The 22,108-nt window shown below is 44.7% G+C and overlaps 1 protein-coding gene across 1 annotated transcript in view; it reads right to left on the bottom strand.

Moving 5' to 3' along the window:
- Window positions 1–13,371, bottom strand: part of NUP133 (nucleoporin 133) — a 36,503-nt gene extending 23,132 nt beyond the window's left edge. The window contains exons 1-10 of the mRNA XM_066616807.1: window positions 13,137–13,371; window positions 10,988–11,106; window positions 10,214–10,329; window positions 9,522–9,629; window positions 7,263–7,394; window positions 6,948–7,118; window positions 6,115–6,270; window positions 5,966–6,036; window positions 4,917–5,064; window positions 1,545–1,689 (exon numbers count right to left, since the gene is read on the bottom strand). Of these exons, the coding sequence (XP_066472904.1) occupies window positions 1,545–1,689; window positions 4,917–5,064; window positions 5,966–6,036; window positions 6,115–6,270; window positions 6,948–7,118; window positions 7,263–7,394; window positions 9,522–9,629; window positions 10,214–10,329; window positions 10,988–11,106; window positions 13,137–13,309 (1,339 nt within the window). The 5' untranslated portion in view covers window positions 13,310–13,371. The remainder of the gene's footprint in view (window positions 1–1,544; window positions 1,690–4,916; window positions 5,065–5,965; window positions 6,037–6,114; window positions 6,271–6,947; window positions 7,119–7,262; window positions 7,395–9,521; window positions 9,630–10,213; window positions 10,330–10,987; window positions 11,107–13,136) is intronic.
- Window positions 13,372–22,108: the final 8,737 nt, after the last annotated feature.

Raw genomic sequence — 22,108 nt, 5'->3', positions numbered from 1 at the left:
GGGCACAAAATGAATACAAGAGTGACAACCCTGCCCTATTCTGTCCTACTAGGTCAGGGGTGCCCAAACCCCGGCCCGGGGGCCACTTGCGGCCCTCGAGGCCTCTCAATGCGGCCCTCAGGGATCCCCAAGTCTCCAATGAGCCTCTGGCCCTCCAGAGATTTGTTGGAGCCTACACTGGCCCAACACAACTGCTCTCAGCGTGAGGGCAACTGTTTGACCTTCACGTGAGCTGTGGGATGAGGGCTCCCTCCACTGCTTGCTGTTTCATGTCTGTGATGTAGCAGAGGCAGCAAGGAAAGGCCAGCCTTGCTTTGTCCAAGGCCTTTTATAGGCCTTGAGCTATTGCAAGACCTTCATTCAGTCATATAAGTTCATCTTTAATATATTCATATATGTTAACTTAGGCAAATTTATTCAAATTTTAAATGTAAATTAATTCTTTTTCCCCCCAGCCCCCGACACAGTGTCAGAGAGATGATGTGGCCCTCCTGCCAAAAACTTTGGACACCCCTGTACTAGGTCAAGGACATTATACAGCAGAACCTGCTTTTAAATTGATGAAGAAACATCTACAGACAGCTTACAAAAATCTTCCATCTAGTGAACTCTCTGTTAACAGGTCATCTGTCCCTGCCTCCCCCAATCCTGGTCAGCTTCAAGAGTGAGAGAGTGTCCAGCACTGCCTTCAATGCTCTATTTTCCTCTTATCCTTAGCATTTGCAGATTTGAAATGAGAATGGTTGATCTAAAGGCCTGCCTGTTTTCTAAATGTTCTCTTTTTCGTCTAGTCTTAGAGTCTGCATATACAAGTTGTCTACTAGCAACTCTTAGGACCCAATCCTATCCAGCTTTTCAGTGCTGATACAGCCATGCCAACTGGACATGCATTGCATACTGCAGGTGCTGGGGCAGTCATGGAGGCCCCCTCAAGGTAAGGGAATGTTTGTTCCCTTACATCGGGGCTGCATTGCAGCTGCATCAGGGCTGGAAAGTTGGATAGGATTGGAACCTTAGAAGCTTAATCGTGGAAGATGTAGCAACAGTTTATATAACATTTTGGTTTAGGTAACTGTTTAGTTGAGATGAAGAAATTCTCACTCACAATTATCTCACTTCTTATATTCAGAAACTTTCCAAAAGTTAATTTGCTGATACAAGCAGAGCACACCACAGCCAAACTATGATATATTCAAACTATGATATATTCAACATTTTCAGGAGCAATATGGGCAATTTACTAGATGCTTACACTGCTAATGTAACACAGAAGCTGCCTTGTTTGTTTATATCCTGCCTTTCTCATGTTGAAGCAAATGCCCATATATAACCTCAGAACTTTGGCCCATTTATTTTGTTATTGTTTTCACTGACAGGCAGCAGCTCCTCAGGAATAACAGGTGGGTCTTTCCCAACCCTCCCTCGAAAAGCCAGGAATTGAACTTGTGTTACTTTGCACACAATTTATATGTCTTACCACTGAGCTACAGCTTTTTCCTATATCTCAAGAGACACTGGCAAGTATAGAGAGAGAGTGTTCTTACTGAGAGCACTGAATATGATTTTTTCCTGTGGCAGAGAAATCCTTCCTGTTCCAGTTGAGCAAGCAAACACTTCATCTTCTGTGTAGAGACAGGCAGCATGACTAGAGAAGTCTGGGATTATTAACCGGCATATCAACTCTTCTGGCTGAAAAATATTCCATTAAGGGCTACAGTGAGTGATATGGACCATATTTGGCACTAACATATTATACAAGCAGCAATACAGTCACAACCTGCTTGACATAAATGCACAGATATCATCAATAGAATGATGGTTGGCAAATCTGGTGGTTTGAGCTCACTGGAGCTGAATTGGTAGGTTACAAAAGATAGCTCTGTGGATCAGTGGTGATTTTGGCCTAGGGCCATGACTGCAGGCTGCCGCCCCCCAGTCCTGCCTCCTGCCTCCCTGACCCTCCGAAAACCTTATAAAGCCCTTGGAGGGCAAAAAAAAAAAAAATCATTTCCAGAGGAAACCAGAAGGGACATTTAGATGCCTTAGAAGGCCTGAAACCAGAAGTAATGTTTTTCAGCACTCCAAGGCCTTTACAAGATCTTCAGAGGGTCAGTGAGGCAGTGTGTGAAAGAAGGCCGGCACGGAGTAGCCCTCAGATTGGCAAGCCAGCCGACTTAGTGCCGCGGGGGGAGGGGGGGAGAAATGGTGGCATGGCAATGCTGCCCCAAGCCTGGCACCCAGAGCATTTGTCACCCTTGCCCCCCCCAAGGTATGCCACAGCTGTGGGACATGTGTAATCAACTCCTGTTACTTTTCCAATGCGACATACTACATGCATATGCTTAGATCTATGTTATGTTGTATCTGCTAAGGTTCTGGGCTGCTTAAAGACATATTCAGACGCAAAATATATTTTAATAAAAATGACATTGCATGTAGATATAAAAGGTCCAGACTGGTTATACACGGATTTTTTATACACTGATTTGACTCAATGCAAATGGCCCCTGCAAATGAGAAGGAATGTGCTGATCCCTGGAGAAGGGGGAAAATGCACCCCTTTAAAATCAGTTTAAAAAACTGCTTTTTACTGTTGCAGAAAGACAGTCATACAAGTGATTACAGGTATAATCTAAGCAGTGGCTTTCCTGGGGGTCCCCACGCCCAGGGCAACCCCCCATTTTCTATCCCCCACACCTGACCCGGAAGTATTTGCGGTGGTGTCAGTGTCACCGCAATTACTTCTGTGCAGCTACCTCCTTTGATCCCCCTTTGAAAACAAGGGGGAACGGAGGAGTCAGCCAAGGCCCCGATGGAGCCTTCCCCGCCACTTCTAAGCAGCGCAGAGGTCTCCATCGGAGGCTTTGGGGAGGTTGGAAACAGCCCCAGACTGCTACAGTAGAGACCTCTGCGCTGCTTGTAAGCAGCATGGAAAGCACCATAGGAGCTTGGGAGCAGCACACATTTCCTCCAAAATCGGAGGGGGTGTGTGCACTGCTTCCCCTCCGCCTCTGAGGGACGCCCTCAGAGGCAGAGGAGGAGCGCCCAGGAGCACTCCTGGGAGGCAGCAAGAAGCTGTCTCTCAGGCAGTGCCTCAGCACCAGACTGGGCCGGCCCCCTCCCCTCCTCTATAGGAGGATAGGAGATGCGCAACCTAGAGCGTCAGTGCGACGGGAGATGCGACTCCTGTCGTGCTAACACTCTAGAGTGCCTGTCTTGTATCCTCTGGAGGAGGGGGGAGGGCACCCTAGAGATGCATTTTATCTAGAGCACCCTCCCTCCTGCTACAGAGGATACATGATGGGCATCCTCGAGCGTCAGCATGACAGGAGTCGCATCACCCAATGCACTGCCTCTCTAGGGCATCCATCTCCTATCGTCCTATAAAAGAGGAGGGGAGGGGCGGCCCAGTCGGTGCTGATGAAGAGGCAGCTTCTTGCTCTCTCCACAGCACTCCTGGGTGCTCCTCCTCTGGCGCGGGGGGGAGAGGCTCGGGGAGGCATCCCTGGAAGGTCGGTGACCGGGGCTTTTGCCCCATTTGCCCCTCTCTAGGTATGCCAGTGAACCTAAGTATCCACAGATTTTTCTATGTGAAAGCTGAGGAGAAGGGCCCTTTAAATTAAAGGAAAACAGTCATTTAATTATGCCAGAGAGGGTAGTAATGCACACAGTAATAAATATGCTTATCTTATTATTTTCTTTGGTGATGTTTTACTGATGGCCTCTGTGTGCATTACAAAGGTAATCAAGGCTGTTTTTAAATCACCAGAGCAAAGAAACTTTGTTTTTTAAATTGATTTGCTATAGTGCGTTTTTTGCCATCCACATGAGTTCTTGGAACAGAACCCTCGCGAATAACAAGACTCAACCTGTATTTTCCAGATCACATAGAAGTTGTACATTAGCCAACAGATTTCAATCCAATACTGATAATAGATTAACCAGTAGTATCATATACATTTCTACGGCATGATATTAAATGTCTTAAAAATTTAAAATAAAATTTCTAGCAACACTCTCAACGTTGTCATTCCAATTCAAGTCCACAGGCAAGGTGATCTCACAGTAAGTTTACACACAGTATTATTAGAGGATAGGAAAAAAGCAGAAAGAAAAAACTTAGCAATACTATTTGCAAAAAAAATTAAGATGCCTATTACAGTGCATACTGTAAATACTCACCTATAAGTCGATCTCACAGATATCAAGGGCAGTTTTTGAGTCAAAAATCATGGAATGTTCTATGACCCTTGGATAAGTTGAGGTAAAACTTAGGGGTGTACGACATTCTTTTAAAACGATGTACCAGGAACCATTCTGAGGCAGCAGCAAAAAACCAAAAAACAAACAAAAAAAAGCAATTTTACCTTCTTTTCCAAACAGAAAGGGAGATGAAGGGGCTCATGGGAGTGGTAGGCTTTGTGAAGAATACTGTGCTGCACTTCCATAGCAGCAGCCCTCATACAGACTACAATTCCCATAAGCACCTTTATTCCTTCCTGTTTGGAGAGGAAGCTAAAATGGTTACTTTTTTTGGAGCTGCCTCTGAATAATTAATGGTAAGTAAAATTACTCCTTTTTTTCTCCAGCCCCCATGTCCTGCTTCTCAGCCCAGTCCCACCCCCATCTCACCAGGCAGCTGCTCTTTGAAGCTTTATTCACTGTATTAACCCATGTATATGCTAACCTATGTTTTCAGGGTCAATTGTAAGACATAAATTTTCAACGTATACATGAGTATATAAAGTATATTCAAACTACAATACTACTATAAAATCTCCACTTGACCAAATTATGTGAAATTAATAAGCTGCATTTCCAGCTAATGTATCTAGGATCAAGGGCTGATGGCTAAATAAAGCACAAAAACCTGGGCATAATGAACGTAAGGAACTTTTAAGCATAATGTTCATTACCTGGAAAGGCGGATTATACTGGGTGACCTCCACAGTAATATTGTCAGACATGTTGTAGCCATTATCCTCTACTGTTATCAAAGTGTAGTAGATAAGGCATGGACTGTCACCAAGATGCCAAGCAGCAGCCAAAATCACCAGTCCATCACTATTCATTTAAAAAATGCAAAAGAGAAACAGTCATTTTGTCTTACAAAAGAACATTCTGAAATATCTCAAAACATGGGCAGCCCAACCCTAAGCTACCCAGCACGGGATGCCACAGTGTCAAAAATGGCTGTTGTGGTATTTTAAGTGCACTGGACAGCTGCTGGTGGCTCCTCCAGAGAAGGGAACATTTGTCCCCTTCCCTGGGTAAGGAAAGTAGCCCCACAATGGGGCTACTCGATTCTGTGGCAGCCCTTGGGCTGGTGCACAATCAAGAGTCTCTGTGACAGGCTGTGAAGCCCAACATGGAGCTCAGGATCTGCTGGAGCTGAGCTTCACCAGTCCCACCCTGCTCTACTTCCTCCCCCGGCACACCTTGCCCTCTCCCCGCCCTCCCTCCAACTCCCCCTGTCCCAGAACGCCTCCACCCCCTCTACACCCCCACCTCAGCCGCCTGGCAGAGAACCAGCCTTCCATCGGCACTAGCCCAGCACTGGGCTAGCTCTGGCACTGAGGGATTGCAAATGTCCTTTATGGCATGATTGCGACAGTGCACACCAGAAGTGAGCTGGTGCACACTGTTTAGGATTGGGCTCTGAATCTGCTGTCGAAAGACCTAGCCTTGGATTTGCAGGTGAGTGGCAGAGAGAAGACAACTTCCTACAGAACAGCCTTGATTATAAATGACAGAAATTGAAACAACTTTTTTTTCCTGAGTGAAGAATTTTTAAAGCTAGCTCATTACTCATGCTGGTAAATCCATATACAAGATCTGTTCTGGGATATTATTCTTGAATTAGTTATAAGGAGTCAAATAACTGTACATTATTCAAGCGAACAAAGCACAATGTATACACTTACTCTTAGTGGAGAGTTCCCGATTTGTTAACTAGGGAACTTACCGATTTTGCTGCAGATCCAAATACTGCACATTGACATCTCCTTTAATTTCTTCATAGTTGCTTTCAGAACCCTGCACAAATAATAAGTGTTTAAAATACTGAAAGGAAGCAACAACCGAGATTTAATTTCTCTGTTTACTGCGTCTTACCCATATTGCATCCATTATGTTTTCTTTAAGTATTCTATTCATATCCCAGCTGAAAATTAGACGTTCTGTAGCATCATCTATTTCCCATTTGTGAAGATTTGAACTTGTCATTGCATAAAAACTTGAACTCTTGCTGTCCCAAAAAACACTAGAAAGCTGCATTACAAAAATGATGGATTAGCATTTTACGTATTATGTATTTCTCTATTTGAAGTTTGCTCAGGAATATACTGTACTAACAAGGAGATGCATGTCACATTGAGGTCAGTCGGTTTCAGTAAAGGAAATCCTTTTCACAGGCTGAGTGAGCAGAGGGAGGAGTAATCTGCATGACTCAGTCATGGTGAGCATGGATGTCGTATGGCGCATTGCTGACAGCATAATCACCATGCAACAAGTGCTCAGGATGACACTCATACAGAACATTCTAGATAGCACTCAAAACTACAATAGCCTCTCTAACTGAACAAAGAATAGCATTTGCCCAGCAACATACAACCTGAGTGCTGAGAGCATACGGTATCTATAAATCAGAAGTACTTCCTTGATAGGAATCATATGAATCCCCAGCAAACAAATAAATGATATTTATTTATCATATCACACACATTTGTTGCATTACAGCAATCTAAAAGTGCATGCATGCCAGCTTTCTGGACTTCAGTTTTCAGCAACAGTTTGAGAAGACGCAAGGCTGACAGTTCAACAACATGATGAGCACAGCAAAAGGATATCTTTTGCAATGTAAAGTATTTCTCTCACACAATGAGGAAAAAGATAAAAGTATCCAAACATGGCATTACAATTATGATTAATCTATTTTAAAAACTTACAGCTGCTTCGTTACTGGGAGACAGGATCCCTAGCAGAGAAGAAACCCTTCGACCTATTCCAGAAAACATGCCCTGCCCTTGAAGTAGGCCACGCTGATGAATCTTGCCTGCACTGTCAGGTGTCAATCGGACAAATTGGCTCCTTGAAGATGATAAAATAAAGCTTCCACCCTAGAAGAAGTGGGGGGAGATACAGATTCCATCTGAAAATAAAATTCTATCATTCTATTTTAAACATATATTTGAAAAAGTAATTCCATCTGCTTCTACATAATTGTCGGTGATGTGACAAAACCCAGAAAGTTTCTGCTTTACCTTTACAGCAGTTAAGAAGCTGCAGAGAGCGCCTCCGAAGTCTGTGGCTGTCTCAGTATAAGAACTTTCATGTGCAAGGCTTGGCCAATAGCGTATTGTTCCTTCATAGGTGGCAACCATTACTGACAGATACTGGCAAACACAATAAGAAAAATGTGCGTTGGGTATATTCTGACTTTAAGGCCATATTACAAACACATACGCAAATTTAAATCATATACAAAATTAATCCAAATTCAAATTCCTAACTGTTATGGCTTTGAGGCAAAAAGGTTCAGGTAGCTGCAGCTGAAAGAGGGGGGAAGAATCTCTAATAAGAGAATTTCAGCAGCCACAAAAACCTGTCCCAAAAGATAGTGCTCATGTGTCTTAAGTCTATCAGGCAGCTCAATTTTATATAATCATGAGGTGATTCACCTAATTTTAAGTGAAGATATGTATTGTAAGTGTAGTGGATGGATGTAATTTAAACAGGTATTTGCTCCCTATAAACAGAATGTAGTGAACATGTACAAAAACTAGGGATAGATTCTCTCACTTCTGCCCTGCTACTATTTTGCCATTCCAACATCCACTGGGTTCTGTTCCACTTGTCTTCTAGCAGAGATTTAGAAGGTCAATATGGATATTTGCACAGGCCCTCACAATGTAATAAACAAAACCCTGACCTGTTTCCCTAAATAAAATAATTCCACAGGAATTCAAATGCTTTTCATCACCTCTCAAGGAGTAGCTAATGGGAAAGCAGTCTCCAAGATCCTAAACGTCTGGTGCTAATACTAGCAGACAATACTCGGATGGATGGGTCAATGAACTGACTTGACACAAGACAGCTTCATATAATCCATGGCATTTTTTTTAATTTTTGCCTTCAATACTAGCACAATATCTGGAAGGTGTTTTTTTTTTTAAACAATCAAAATCTCAGCTGGCAGCAATTAAAGAATGAACAAACAACAAAGATAGACGAAAAGTGGTGGAGATTACTGTTTCTATGAGCCATTTTATACAGAATGCTCCCAACAGCCAATGTTGAAACTCCTAATAGTTTCAAATGCTAAAAACCAGGGATGCGATTAATTTTTTCCTTACACGGGATTACAACTGCATCCATACAGATCTTTTGCAAAAGTCAGATCAGTTTTATTTTAATAGTTCTTACAATATTTAAACTAGGAATAACATCCAGACCTTTCATGGGTGCAGGGCTCCACTATCCAAATCTCCCTCTGCATTTCATTCATACAAAGGGTCCTTCCAGGACTGGAAGGAGTGCTTCACAAGTATAAAGACTGCTTGTGGGAGCAGAATGTGCATTCCAGTCATGGAGAAGTTTTTGTCCATGGAGCCCCACTCCATTGCAGGCTACCCAATACGAATATTCTGGAAATACAAATCTGGAAGAACCACAGATGCCAACACTGTCAGTAAAAATATCCAGTGTAGCACAATATCAACACCTCGAAAAGAATCTGGCAGAGGCAGATTCATAGACAGGTGAACCCGTGTTATTCATGGGGTTCTGTTGTAGGAAACCCCGCAAATACGAAACCTGTGGATGATGAAATTCGTGGGTTTTGGGGGCTCTCTAATCCTCTGGGGGTGACAGGAGCTGTGCTGAAGTCCAGAGAGGCCAGACAGCCTCCCCGCCCATCAGAATGCCTTCTAAGGCCTTAAAAGGTCACCTCCAGTTTTTCTGAAAAACTGGAAGTGATGTTTTAAAGGCCTTAAAAGGCCTTTGGAGAGCCAGGAAGCCCCCCCCCTGACCCCCCCAAAGGCTTTTAAAACCTTTAAATGTCACTTCCAGTTTTTCAGAAAAACCAGCTCCGGTCACATCCAGCAGGTCAAGGACAGACTAAATTAGGACCCGCAGATGATCAAATCTGCGAGTGCTGAATCTGTGGGTAACATGGGCAGCCTGTATATCCTAGAATGCAGAATTCTGGATGCACATATATAGCTACTGAACAGGTATTAAGAATTCAAATTGTCCTTTGTTTGTGGTTCCCCAGGTCAAAAATATTTTCTCCCAACGTTTATTTCAAAAAAATTTTAACAATGAAAAATATAATAATATAAACCTATATATATAAATAATATAAACATAGTGCAGATAAAGTCACATTGATTAAAAAATAGTATTCTTGTGCCTACTATGTTGACTAATTGATTGCATCCTGAGTACAATTTCCAAATAATTCCACAATAAAGCATGTGGTGCTTTTAGATTGCTTTCAGGCAAACCTGCAAATTCCTCACCTGTAGAGAAGGTACTTCACCAGGGATGTTAAGATAAGATATTGCTACTAAGCTTGAACTCCGCAGGTAGTCACTGGGTGGTAACTGCAGCTCCTTGTACACAGACAACTGCAATATATACGTATGCATATCTTTTTATTTTCTTTGGTGATGTTTTAAGTCAGAAGCATGCATTTAAGTTACTGAAAGTGTACTTTGGAGAAATTCTTCAAACCCTATCTTATGAAATCTGATCTGCCCAATTCCCTCTCTATATAATAAATAAAGCAGAACTTTGTATTTTGAGTTTCAACTCTCTGTGTCTAATTTTTTCCCCAACACACAGATAGGCATGTTTACCTTAGTTCCTAAAGTAATACCTTAAACAAGATATACTACTCATTATGACCAGTTTACAGTTCAGCAGAATCCCCTATCAGGAGTAGATTTGGAATAGGCTAGTGAAAGAATCAAAGAATGTACAAAATGGCAAGCTGATGGGGTGGAAGCTAGTTTTTAACTTTAACAATCAAGCATCTGCTAAAATAATAAGATCTAAAATCTCCACAGAGCACTGTAAATGGTGGGACAATGATATACAGTAATTCAAGTTGACATCAGCAGGGCTCATATCAATAGTAGTGTGTTGAGATTACTCATTGGCCTACATTACATTTATTCTAAAGATGTACACGACCGTCTTGAAGACCTACATTCATATATTTGTAACCAACTGTTGAATGACCAATCTTCCAAATAATCAGTCTGTCTTTGTAGACAAGCCAAGCCCATCCACTTTCATCTAGCTGCACACTCAAATGGTCTTCAGCTACAAGAAAGAACAAATAATATTTAAGAATCAGTTACATGGTGGAGTTAAGATATTCAACTACCTGTTGAAGCACTGGGTGGGCTTGGTGGGCTGCTGTGAGATACAGGAAGCTGGACTAGATGGGCCTATGGCCTGATCCAGTGGGGCTGTTCTTATGTTCTTATGTTCACTGTATGTTTTAACAGAAGGCACCAATTTATCAAGTTTTGTTTTTGATCATAGGTCATTTAACTGTTAAATGATGAACTGGTTGAATAGGTCTTTTAAACTTCATAAACGAACAGAAATATAAAGCAACATTGTCAGCAGTACCTGAATTAATCCACATTAGTTATTAATTTAAGGGTATTTTACTCTGTCTTTTGCAAAATAATCCTAAAGCAGATACACTAAAAACAGAAGACGACAAAACATAACAGCACACACAGTAAAAAAATAAAATAACTTTTATAGCATTTTGAAATAAGCCATTACAATGTGCTGAACGAGGCTGACAAAAAGCACCAAGAACCATTGAAACCATACAAAAAGATAGATGGATCTAAGAGAACCCCCGAGAAGCACATTTATTCCTTAAGGGAATTAATTTGTGCTGATATGAAACAGAAATTAACATATTTTAGTAATACGTGTACTGAAAAACTGAAGCACTCACCATCAGCCATTCTCAAAGCTTCCATAACCTTTACTGGCAAAGGTGGACCAAAATTTTTCACATCATAGTTGATGGTTTCACTTCCTGAAGGGTGATGTACAACTCTTGTGGGTGTACCTCTAAGCAAAAACAACTGTAATTAACATTTCCAGTATTTATTACTTATTTAAAGTATGTGTGCCAAAAAATGCCAGTTAACAATACTTCCAGAGAAGTTTACATACAATTAAACAATGGGAAATCATAACAGAAGGTTGTTGAGAGCGGGGGGGGGGGGGATGCAAGGGAGATATGCATTGCTCACTTATTTTCTTCTCCTCACAGGGCAGTTGGTGTTTCTATAGCCCCTATGAGAAAGGGATGTTGTGAAGACCTACAATGCAGTGGCTTCCCTCTGCAGAACAGGGCACTGAGAAGCAGTAAATCTTTCATCCCCCCTCACCCAACAATGACAGACAGTGAAGGATACTGCGTTAACATCAATGACATCACCAGACACTGAGGGATGCTGAGTTAGGGCGAGAAGGATGGGGAATGACTTCAAAAGACTAGAAAAGGATGGAGAGAAGGGCGAACAAAGAGAGGAGGGACAGGTCTGGACAGACCAAAGAGGGGCACGACAGAGGCAAAGGAAATAAGAGAGAGAAGAAATAAAGGGGGAGAAGCGAGTGTGGAAACAGAAGGAGGAGGCTAGAAAGACAGACGCAGAGTAAGGTAACAAGGGAAGGTAGAAGAGCAAACCTGGGAAAGGAGGAGAAACTGGAAGGACAGCAAGCAGGAGTCACAGGAAGCAACAACGGGAATTCAGAAGATAAGAACCAAGGATTGAGGAGGAAGCCTGGAGTGGGGAGAGGGGTGCGAAAGAGCAATTCTCCCTGGTTACAGCTGCTCCATGGGCAGTGGCTATAAGACCTCCACATATCCTCTGGCCCCAGGAAGCCCAGCCTATTTCCAGACATTTTAAACTGGAACCACACTCTAAAAAGGAACCAGAAGCAAAACAGAACCAGCAAATCATGAAGCTGTCGGATTATACTACACTACCTTTGTCATCCAACGGTCCTATTATTCCCTGGCTGCTTTCTTGCTTCTGGTTACTTGTTAGAGGAATGGATGATCCCATGAGATCTAATATCAGTGTCAGCAACCTTCAGTAAGGTACAACGCTGCCACTACAAATCCTTTTATGACCCATTTGTTCCACATGATTTTCTTGCCACCAAAGACCAGAAAAGCAAGGAATCAAGCCTTTGGAAAGAGCAGCTACAACCCACACGAGAAACTTATAAATAACCTTCAGTATGGAGCAAGGAGATAAGAGGCTGTATCTTAAGGAGCACGTATGGAAAGAATTTTACAAAAGCAAACTTCCCTGTATTTTACAAAAGCAAACTTCCCTGTGCCCCCTCCCCCAAACAGCACAGCAACCCCAAAAATTTGCTCCATTTTTTTGCAAATTTTCTTGCTTCACGACGTCACCTCCGGTCATGACATCACTTCCGGTGGGCCCTGAGAGATGCTCATTCAAAAAAGTGGGTCCCAGTGCTAAATGTGTGAGAACCACTGGCCTGACGGTAATTTCAAGCAATATTTTTAATAATTTGTGCATGAAACAGTTTGTGATTTTATTCCTTTAGGCAAAAAAATTTCTTTTTTTAAAGGTAATGTTGGTGTTCCATATTTCAGAGTACTTCGTATTTTCGGAATTCAGCATAAGTGACACTCAGCCTCCGGTGCAGTGTAAGTACAAAGGTGTGGGAGCCAAAGCTGCACAGAAAAGGCTGGTATGGGGAAAGACCACAGCCCCTTCCTTCTACCTTTCGGCAGTGGAAGAAGAGCACTTACGGAGCAATTCCCCAATGGGCTTACTCAGGGTAAGTGCAACTGTGTTCACCAGATTTAGAGCCCAATCCTATTCACATCTACTCTGGAGTAAGTCCCACTATAGGGCTTCCTCCCAGGTAAAAGTGATAGGATTGCAGCCTGAGAGCCCAATCCTATGCATATCTACTCAGGAGTAAGTCCCATTACAGTCAATGAGGCTTCCTCCCAGGTAAGCGTGGCTAGGACTGCAGCCCAACGAACTGGAGATCGAGGCTTGGGCCTGCTTCCTGGGGCTCCTCCCACCACACGCCCACCCGGCACTCACCGTGCGGAGAGGGGAGCCACAGATCTCCGGGTGGCCGGGGAAAAGAGCGCCGGGGACCCGGCGGACGAGGCTGCCAAGGCTTGGCCCTTCCTACTCCCCGCTCGGAGGCTTCTTCGGCCCGACCCGCCGCCACCGACGGGGGTATGAGGCGAGCCGGGGTTTGAAAAGAACATCTCTCCTGCGAGAAGGGGGGATTGGCAGGCGCCCCAACTGAGGCGACTGACACAGCACCACACCAACAACCCGTTTCCCTCGAGCGCAAGGCGCGCGCTGATTCTACGTCAGCGCCGCCCGATGATGGGATTGGTTGAACGCTTGGCGCTTTGGCCAATCAGAGTACGTTCTGGAAGGCGGTTAATTCCGTTGCAGGCGCGTGAAAGAGAAGAGACCTGGGAGGGAGGGCGCGCGTCGCCGGTGGGCGGGGCGTCGGCAGCCCAGGCCACGCCCCCTGTGCAGGGCCAAAGGGAGTGGGTGTTAGATGGCAGGACGTCTGCAAAGTGCCCTGGCTACCTATAGGAAGACCCTGGTTGCTGCTCTGGCAGTGGGGGACTAGAATTGGCTTCCATTTCTGGCTTTGCTACCGAAGGGGCTTGGAAGACACAGACAGTTCAGCCCAGTCCTGTCCACACATTCCTGCGAGTAAGCCCCATTGACTCCAGTGGGACTTACTTCTGAGTAGACACGCATGGGACTTGGCTGTAACACTGCCATCCTGTCCACACTTTCCTGGGAGTAAGCCCCATTGACCATAATGGAACTTACTTCTAAGTAGACATGCAGAGGACTGTGCTCTGCAATCCTCATCCCACAGAGGATTTGTGTTCCGGTCACGAAAAAGAGACCGGATTCCTTGACATGCTAAATGACTGTGCCTTAGAGCAGCTAGTCATGGAGCCCGCCAGAGGACAGATGACTCTGGATTTAATATTGTGCGGTACTCAGGACCTGGTTAGAGATGTCAGTGTTAGGGAGCCGTTGGGGAACAGTGATCATGCTGCGATCCGTTTCGACATGCACGCTGGGGGAAGAATATCGGGCAAATCTCTCACGAAAACCCTTGACTTCCAACGGGCGGACTTCCCTCAAATGAGGAGGCTGGTTAGAAGGAGGTTGAAAGGGAAGGTAAAAGGGGTCCAATCTCCAGAGTGCATGGAGGCTGCTTAAAACAACAGTAATAGAGGCCCAGCGGAAGTGTATACCACAAAGGAAGAAGGGCTCCACTAAATCCAGGAGGGTGACTGCATGGCTAATGAGCCAAGTTAGAGAGGCTGTGAAGGGCAAGGAAGCTTCCTTCCGTAAATGGAAGTCCTGCCCTAATGAGGAAAATAAAAAGGAACATAAACTGTGGCAAAAGAAATGTAAGAAGGTGAAACTGGAGGCCAAGCGAGACTATGAGGAATGCATGGCCAGCAACATTAAGGGGAATAATAAAAGCTTCTTCAAATATGTTAGAAGCAGGAAACCCGCCAGAGAAGCGGTTGGCCCTCTGGATGGTGAGGGAGGGAAAGGGGAGATAAAAGGAGACTTAAAGATGGCAGAGAAATTGAATGAGTTCTTTGCATCTGTCTTCACGGCAGAAGACCTCGGGCAGATACCGCTGCCCGAACAGCCCCTCCTGACCGAGGAGTTAAGTCAGATAGAGGTTAAAAGAGAAGATGTTTCAGACCTCATTGATAAATTAAAAATCAATAAGTCACTGGGCCCTGATGGCATCCACCCAAGAGTTATTAAGGAATTGAAGAATGAAGTTGCAGATCTCTTGACTAAGATATGTAACTTGTCCCTCAAAACGGCCACAGTGCCAGAAGATTGGAGGAGAGCAAATGTTACACCAATCTTTAAAAAGGGAAGGAGAGGGGACCTGGGTAATTATAGGCCAGTCAGCCTAACATCCATACCGGGTAAGATGGTGGAATGCCTCATCAAAGATAGAATCTCAAAACACATAGAAGAACAAACCTTGCTGAGGGATAATCAGCATGGCTTCTGTAAGGGTAAGTCTTGCCTCATGAACCTTTTAGAATTCTTTGAAAAGGTCAACAGGCACGTGGATGTGGGAGAACCCGTAGACATTATATATCTGGACTTTCAGAAGGCGTTCAACACGGTCCCTCACCAAAGGCTACTGAAAAAACTCCACAGTCAGGGAATTAGAGGACAGGACCTCTCCTGGATTGAGACCTGGTTGAAGACCAGGAAACAGAGTGGGTGTCACTGGGCAATTTTCACAATGGAGAGAGGTGAAAGGTGGTGTGTCCCAAGGATCTGTCATGGTACCGGTGTTCTTCAGCCTCTTCATAAATGACCTGGAGACAGGGTTGAACAGTGAGGTGGCTAAGTTTGCAGACGACACCAAACTTTTCTGAGTGGTGAAGACCAGAAGTGGTTGTGAGGAGCTCCAGAAGGATCTCTCCAGACTGGCTGGCAGAATGGGCAGCAAAATGGCAGATACGTTTCAATGTCAGTAAGTGTAAAGTCATGCACATTGGGGCAAAAAATCAAAACTTCACATATAGGCTAATGGGTTCTGAGCTGTCTGTGACAGATCAGGAGAGAGATCTTGGGGTGGTGGTGGATAAGTCGATGAAAGTGTCGACCCAATGTGTGGCGGCAGTAAAGAAGGCCAATTCTATGCTGGGGATTAAAGGTATTGAGAACAAAATGGCTAATATTATAATGCCGTTGTACAAATTGATGGTAAGGCCACACCTGGAGTATTGTGTCCAGTTCTGGTCGCCACATCTCAAAAAGGATGATGATTGCTAAGATGATTGCTGGGCTGGGGCACCTTCCTTATGAGGAAAGGCTATGGCGTTTGGACCTCTTCAGCCTAAAAAAGAGACGCCTGAGGGGGGACATGATTGAGACATGCAAAATTATGCAGGGAATGGACAGAGTGGATAGAGAGATGCTCTTTACACTATCACATAACACCAGAACCAGGGGACATCCACTAAAATTGAGTGTTGGGAGAGTTAGGACAGACAAAAGAAAATATTTCTTTACTCAGCGTGTGGTTGGTCTGTGGAACTCCTTGTCACAGGATGTGGTGATGGCATCTGGCCTGGATGCCTTCAAAAGAGGATTGGACAAGTTTCTGGAGGAAAAATCCATTACAGGTTACAAGCCATGATGTATATGTGCAACCTCCTGATTTTAGAAATGGGCTATGTCAGATGCAAAGGAGGGCACCAGGATGCAGGTCTCTTGTTATCTGGTGTGCTCCCTGGGACATTTGGTGGGGCTGCTGTGAGATAAAAGAAGCTGGACTAGATGGGCCTATGGCCTGATCCAGTGGGGCTGTTCTTATGTTCTTATGGACTGGGCTCTAAATGTTAAACCAGGTTGACTGAGGATGGATGATGCTAGAGCAGGGGTGGCCAACCCATGGCCCGCCTGCCACTGGTGGCAAACGGGCACTTTCCAAGTGGTTCACACAGCAGAACCAATCCCCCCATCAGTGACCTGCATGTTGGGGTGCTACTTCTCCAGCCTGGTGTTTAACGCAGCAGGGCAGGACCAAGTGTGGCATGATGGGTAGGCACCCCATGCATATGGGTATGTACAACCTGAGATTTGCTGGTTGCTCATCCTGAGGGCTGAGTAGGAATTTTTTCCAGTCATCTGAATTGGCCATGGATTGTGGTTTTTTTTTTGCCTTCCCCAGTCTGACGAGGGAGGGACGGTGTATTCAGAAGGCTTCATGCACTAAAAATTGGTCACTGTGTTTAATAAAGTGGCACAAGTTACAGTGCACCAAGTGCAGTCTGGTGTCTTCATTGGCAGGGCACGGTGACCAGATACAGTGGAGACAGGGTGCCTATACCTTTAACCATTGTATAGGAAAGGGAATTTGGGCAGGTGCAACTTTTTAAACCCTACCCTGATACTTGCTGTGAGAGTAAATAGAATGCCTGATGCAGGGGAGTGACAGTGAGATACAAGTATCTTGTGTGCTTACTGAGGCATTTGGTGGGCCATTGTGAGGTACAGGAAGCTGGACTAGATGGGCCCTGGGCCTGATCCAGCAGGGCTCTTCTTATGTTCTTAAATCTGGCCACCACCAGTGGCAAGCAGCATGGGCTGTGCCTCCTCCTGACAGCATGGGGCATCCTAGCTGAGCCTCACCCCTTAGGGATGCCACCAGAGGCAAGCAACACAAGGGAATGGGGTCTGGGAGTGAGGGTCCAGTGCCCTTGTAGGTGGAGGAGGCAAAAAAGAGTGGCATTATGTAGAAAGTGGCATGCGGCATGCTGTGGGTTGGCCACCTCTGTGTTAAAGTGATAACATTGTTACTTTGATGTATTTTATAAGTAATGGGGGGGGGGAGGACTGCTGGTGTTTCGTTGTTAATTGCACTACCTCACTTTTATCCTGAAATATAACAAACTGGTAGACCCTGCACTACTAGTGATGGTAGTTGAACTGAGACTGCCTTCGTGCAAATAATGGACATTTTAATGAACAAAAAGTATTTAAACATGTTAGGACAATGTTTCCCTGTTTGTTCTTCTACTGGGAGGAGGTTACCAGAAAACTGCAAAAGAAATTGTTATTAGGACTGGTTGCCCATCAACATGAATAAATATGGCTGCTTATGTTAACATTTGTCAGCTGTTATTTACTGGGATAACTGTAATTTTTGGATGTAAACTCTGTAGGCAAGACTTAAATAATCCATTTTCATATGGCTTTACAGTGTTTGCCAGTACATTTTTGTAAGTTGTATACTGTATTGCAAACTAAAAAAGATCCTCCTGAATGTTCACAGGAGTGCTACATATGGAAGGTGGAATAATGCGGTATAAGATATGTGCTATGATAAGTAAATAATTTTGGCAACATTTCAATATCTCCCATAATACATAGCTCTGGCCTCAGAGGATACATTAGGGCCCACATTAAAGTTTGGTGGGTTTTTTTTAATATTAAAAAGATCAAGGTGAACTGCTTTATAGTGTTTTGGCAAGAAGTAGCATGAAGTGGCAGCTGTAACACATGGTTTATTAATATACTTTAATCAGTAATACAAAATATTATTGAGAACAGGGCAATGTGGAAAATAAATATTAACAAATGTAACAGAAAAAGCATTTTTAAAATTTTCTCAGTCAGAAGAGAAACATATCTAAGCCTCTAAGGGTGCAATCCTAACCCCTTATGTCAGTGCTTTCCAGCACTGACATAAGGGCAATGCAACTCTGAGGTAAGGGAACAAACATTCCCTTACTTTGAGGAGGCCTCCATGAGTGACACCCAAATGCAGGATGCAGCACACATCCTACTAGCACAGCTATGCCAGCGCTGGAAAGCACTGACTTAAGGGGTTAGGATTGCGCTCTAAGCTGGGCAACATTTTATTTCCTCAAATTAATCCCCCAGAGACCACTAAACTGCTGCTGGTAATAGGATATCCGTTTTTGTTTTGGCAAGACTAGAGGGTTGTTCTCTATGCATCTGTTAAAGTGCTGTTAAATGAATTTTACCAAAAAGACTAATTGAAAAACAAACATACATGGTCTGTAGAATTGGACTGTACAAAATAACCATGAAATACACAGTACAGTATGTTACTCAGAAGTAAAAGACCTAATTTGAAGACCTAATTGACAAATTAAAGATCAATAAGTCACCAGGCCCTGATGGCATCCACCCAAGAGTTATTAAGGAATTGAAGAATGAAGTTGCTGAGCTCTTGACTAAAATATGCAACTTGTCGCTAAAAATGGCCACAGTGCCAGAGGATTGGAGGATAGCAAATGTCACACCAATCTTTAAAAAGGGAAGGAGAGGGCTTCTCTCGTTTGTGGGGCTGCCGGGCTCCCGCCGGAGCTGGGCCAGTGCGCGGTGGGTGCCTGGGTTCTGTGGCTCAGCGGTCTTCTGGACCACTGGGCTGTGGAACGGAAGGCAGGGGCATGGCTGGGGGCATGGGGGAGGCGTTCTGGGGAGGGGGAAGGTGTGGCCGGGGGCGGGCGGGAGGCGTGTCGGGGGAAGGGGAGAGGCGGATCCACGGAGTTGAGCTCTGCAGGATCCAAGGTGCTCAGGTAGGGCTGCGTGCCCTACATAAGCACCTTTACTTTAGCGCCAACCTTTTGGTCGGCGCTGAAGTGAGTAGCCCCATTGCGGGGCTGCTTCCCTTACTCAGGGGAAGGGGACAAATGTCTCCTTCTCCCGAGGAACCTCCCGTGGTAGTGAAATTTAATTGCCATTTACAGTATTTGCCAATGCAATCTTATAAAATGATTTCCACATTGGTCTAATTAGCACTACTGGATTTTATAACCTGTATATTGCAAGTACAAAATCATTGTAAGTACTTAGACACAGGAAAAGTTCAATGCCTGTGTAATAATGATCACAACACAGCACATTATGATGTGCTCCTGATCCCATTCAGTTTTTTCCTCATGAATTTGCTATGTGGCCTGTGTTTTCTGATGGATTTAACAATTCAAGACTTCTTTTAGATGAAGCCTGTCATCAGGTTTTTGACAGTTGACAAGGCACGCTATACTGCCAGTGGGGGTTCACATCCCCCATTGGCCCTACGAATAAATGACCTTCCCTCAAATTCCTGTGGCACACCTGTAGACGCAGCCCAGAAGTACCTGTATGCAAACAGATGCTACAGCATTTATCCTTTGATATCCTTTTTGTGAGTTTGTGCATGCAAAGCAAATGAATTCATACAGCTCTTACTGTATATACCCTCTGAGTTAGGGAAACCTATTTTGCCATAGGCTGCGTGTACTGAAAAAAAATCTGGGGAAGGAGAAATTATATAAAAGTTTTATTTAGGGTATAATCCCGGGTCACCCTTGGGCCATTGCAAATCCCTTGCACTGGCCTGGAAGTGTTGCAAATGTGCTGTAAGGCATGTTTGTGCCTCATTGAGAGTCAGGGAGGCTGGCACAAGGACAAGTGCCAGGCTCCCTGTACTGGAGCAAGCCCCAGGACCTATGAGTTTGTGCTGGTGGCGGGCTGCTGGCACAGGGGTCTGGGGAGGGCAAAACTGGGGCAGGCAGGATGTCACCACCAGTTACTTCCATATTGGGAGACAGGACACAGTGTGACAAACACTGGTAAGAGGGTCAGGGTGGACAGGAGCACTTTTTAGAGCATGCGAAAAGCACAGTTGGAGCTCTACTTGCAGAACTGAGCCTCCTTCTGCTGCTGGTCACATTGCATTGCTGGTCTCACTGCCAGGCTGCGGGGGTCTGGGAGTCCCATGTGTACTATCAGAAACCGCCAGGCTGCGGGGGTCTGGGAGTCCCATGTGTACTATCAGAAACCGCCAGGCTGCGGGGGTCTGGGAGTCCCATGTGTACTATCAGAAACCACTTCCACAAGTACCACTGGTTGAGAAACACTGATCTAGTCCTAAACCAGATGAACATTCACACATTTTTCATGTTAACCTACAGTGCCATAAAATGAAAGTTTTAGTGAGTCCCTATAACAGGGATTCCCAAACTCCTTACTTTTGTGACCCACCTTGTTGTCTGCAGTGGTTCCCTGGCCTACTGCAACCAGGACACTACAGGGCAATATCGTGTGTGTCCTGCATCATTGGCCATGTCATGCCTCATGTTTGTCATGAGGCATGAGTTTGTCATGCCTCAAACTGTGTGACGTGACTCATCAGTAGATTACAACCTGATTTTTGGACCAGGAAGCTGCAAGGTGACCCAAGACACAGCACAGCCAATGAAGCAGGTTTTGTACTCATGCAACCTGGAAGCGATTTCTGGGTTGCACACAATATTGCCCTGCCACTTCCTGGTTGCAGTGGGCTCTCAACCCACCAAAAACTGGGTCATGACCAACTGATGGGTCACGATGCACAGTTTGGGAAATGCTGCCCTATAACATGGACAAAAAGGACCCTCCATATTACCAGAGGGCAATAGGCAACTATGTCTTTTTTTTTTTTTTAATCAAGCCTTTTTTTGCTTAGAAAAGGTTATGTAAGTTTCAGACTGCTTGATACCAAAACAGCATCAGGACTAGTTTTATATTTCATACTATATCAAATAATTGAACATATTCGTAAAAGGTTCCATTATTGAACATGCCTCTAAACTTACGTATGTGCTAATTTTTGCATGTTTTACATTAGGCAACAACTATCTCCAGGTTTAGTTTAGATGCAAAATAGTCAAATGACCAAGGCTGAAATCCCATGCATGAGTATGAGAATGAGTTAATTCATTATTAATAAATATTTATATACTGCTTTTCATTGAAAAGTGGTTCACAAAGCGGTTTACATAGCAAAACAAATGTTTCTCTGTCTCCAAAGGGCTCACAGTCTAAAAAGAAATGCAGAAGACACCAGCAACAGCCACTTAAAAAGACACCAAGCTGGGGTGAAGAGGGACAGTTGTTCTCCCCCTTCTATATATAAGAGGACACCACTTAGATCTGATTGTTGTGAAACTTACTAACTATATAAACCCATGTTAAGCAGAGTCAAACCACTGATCCTCCTAGCCCTATATACCCTGATCTGGCAACAATCCTCTAAAGCAGTGGTTTTCAAACTGGGATGTCGCGATGCCCCAGCCTGAAGGCCCTGGCCTCTGCCCCCTTAAGGGGCAGGGCAACAAGGATGCCCAGCATTGCGTCGCTCAGGGGGCTGCAGGGACTGGGATGCACTCACCAGTCCCTGCAGCAGCCCTCCTTGGGGTGCGGGGAGCCCTGCACGAGGGTCTGCAGGGCTCCCCAGCTCCTCAGAAGTGAAAGTGGAGCAATCGCGCTCCACTTCCGGTTTTGCAGAAGTAGAGCATGATAGCTCCACTTTGACTTTCTGCAGGCTGTGGAGCCCTGCAGATGCTCGCACAGGGCTCCCCACACCCCAGGACGGCTGCTGCGGGGACTGGTGAGTGCATCCCAGTCCCTGCAGCCCCCCTGAGCAATGCGATCCTGGGGATTGGACTGCTGCCTTCCCCCCACCCCCGCTGCCTCCCCCA

The sequence above is a fragment of the Tiliqua scincoides genome, chromosome 1, assembly GCF_035046505.1.
Source record: "Tiliqua scincoides isolate rTilSci1 chromosome 1, rTilSci1.hap2, whole genome shotgun sequence".
Lineage (NCBI taxonomy): Eukaryota > Metazoa > Chordata > Lepidosauria > Squamata > Scincidae > Tiliqua > Tiliqua scincoides.
The sequence above is the reverse complement of the archived record's forward strand: the minus strand, read 5'-3'. Positions and strand labels throughout refer to the sequence as shown.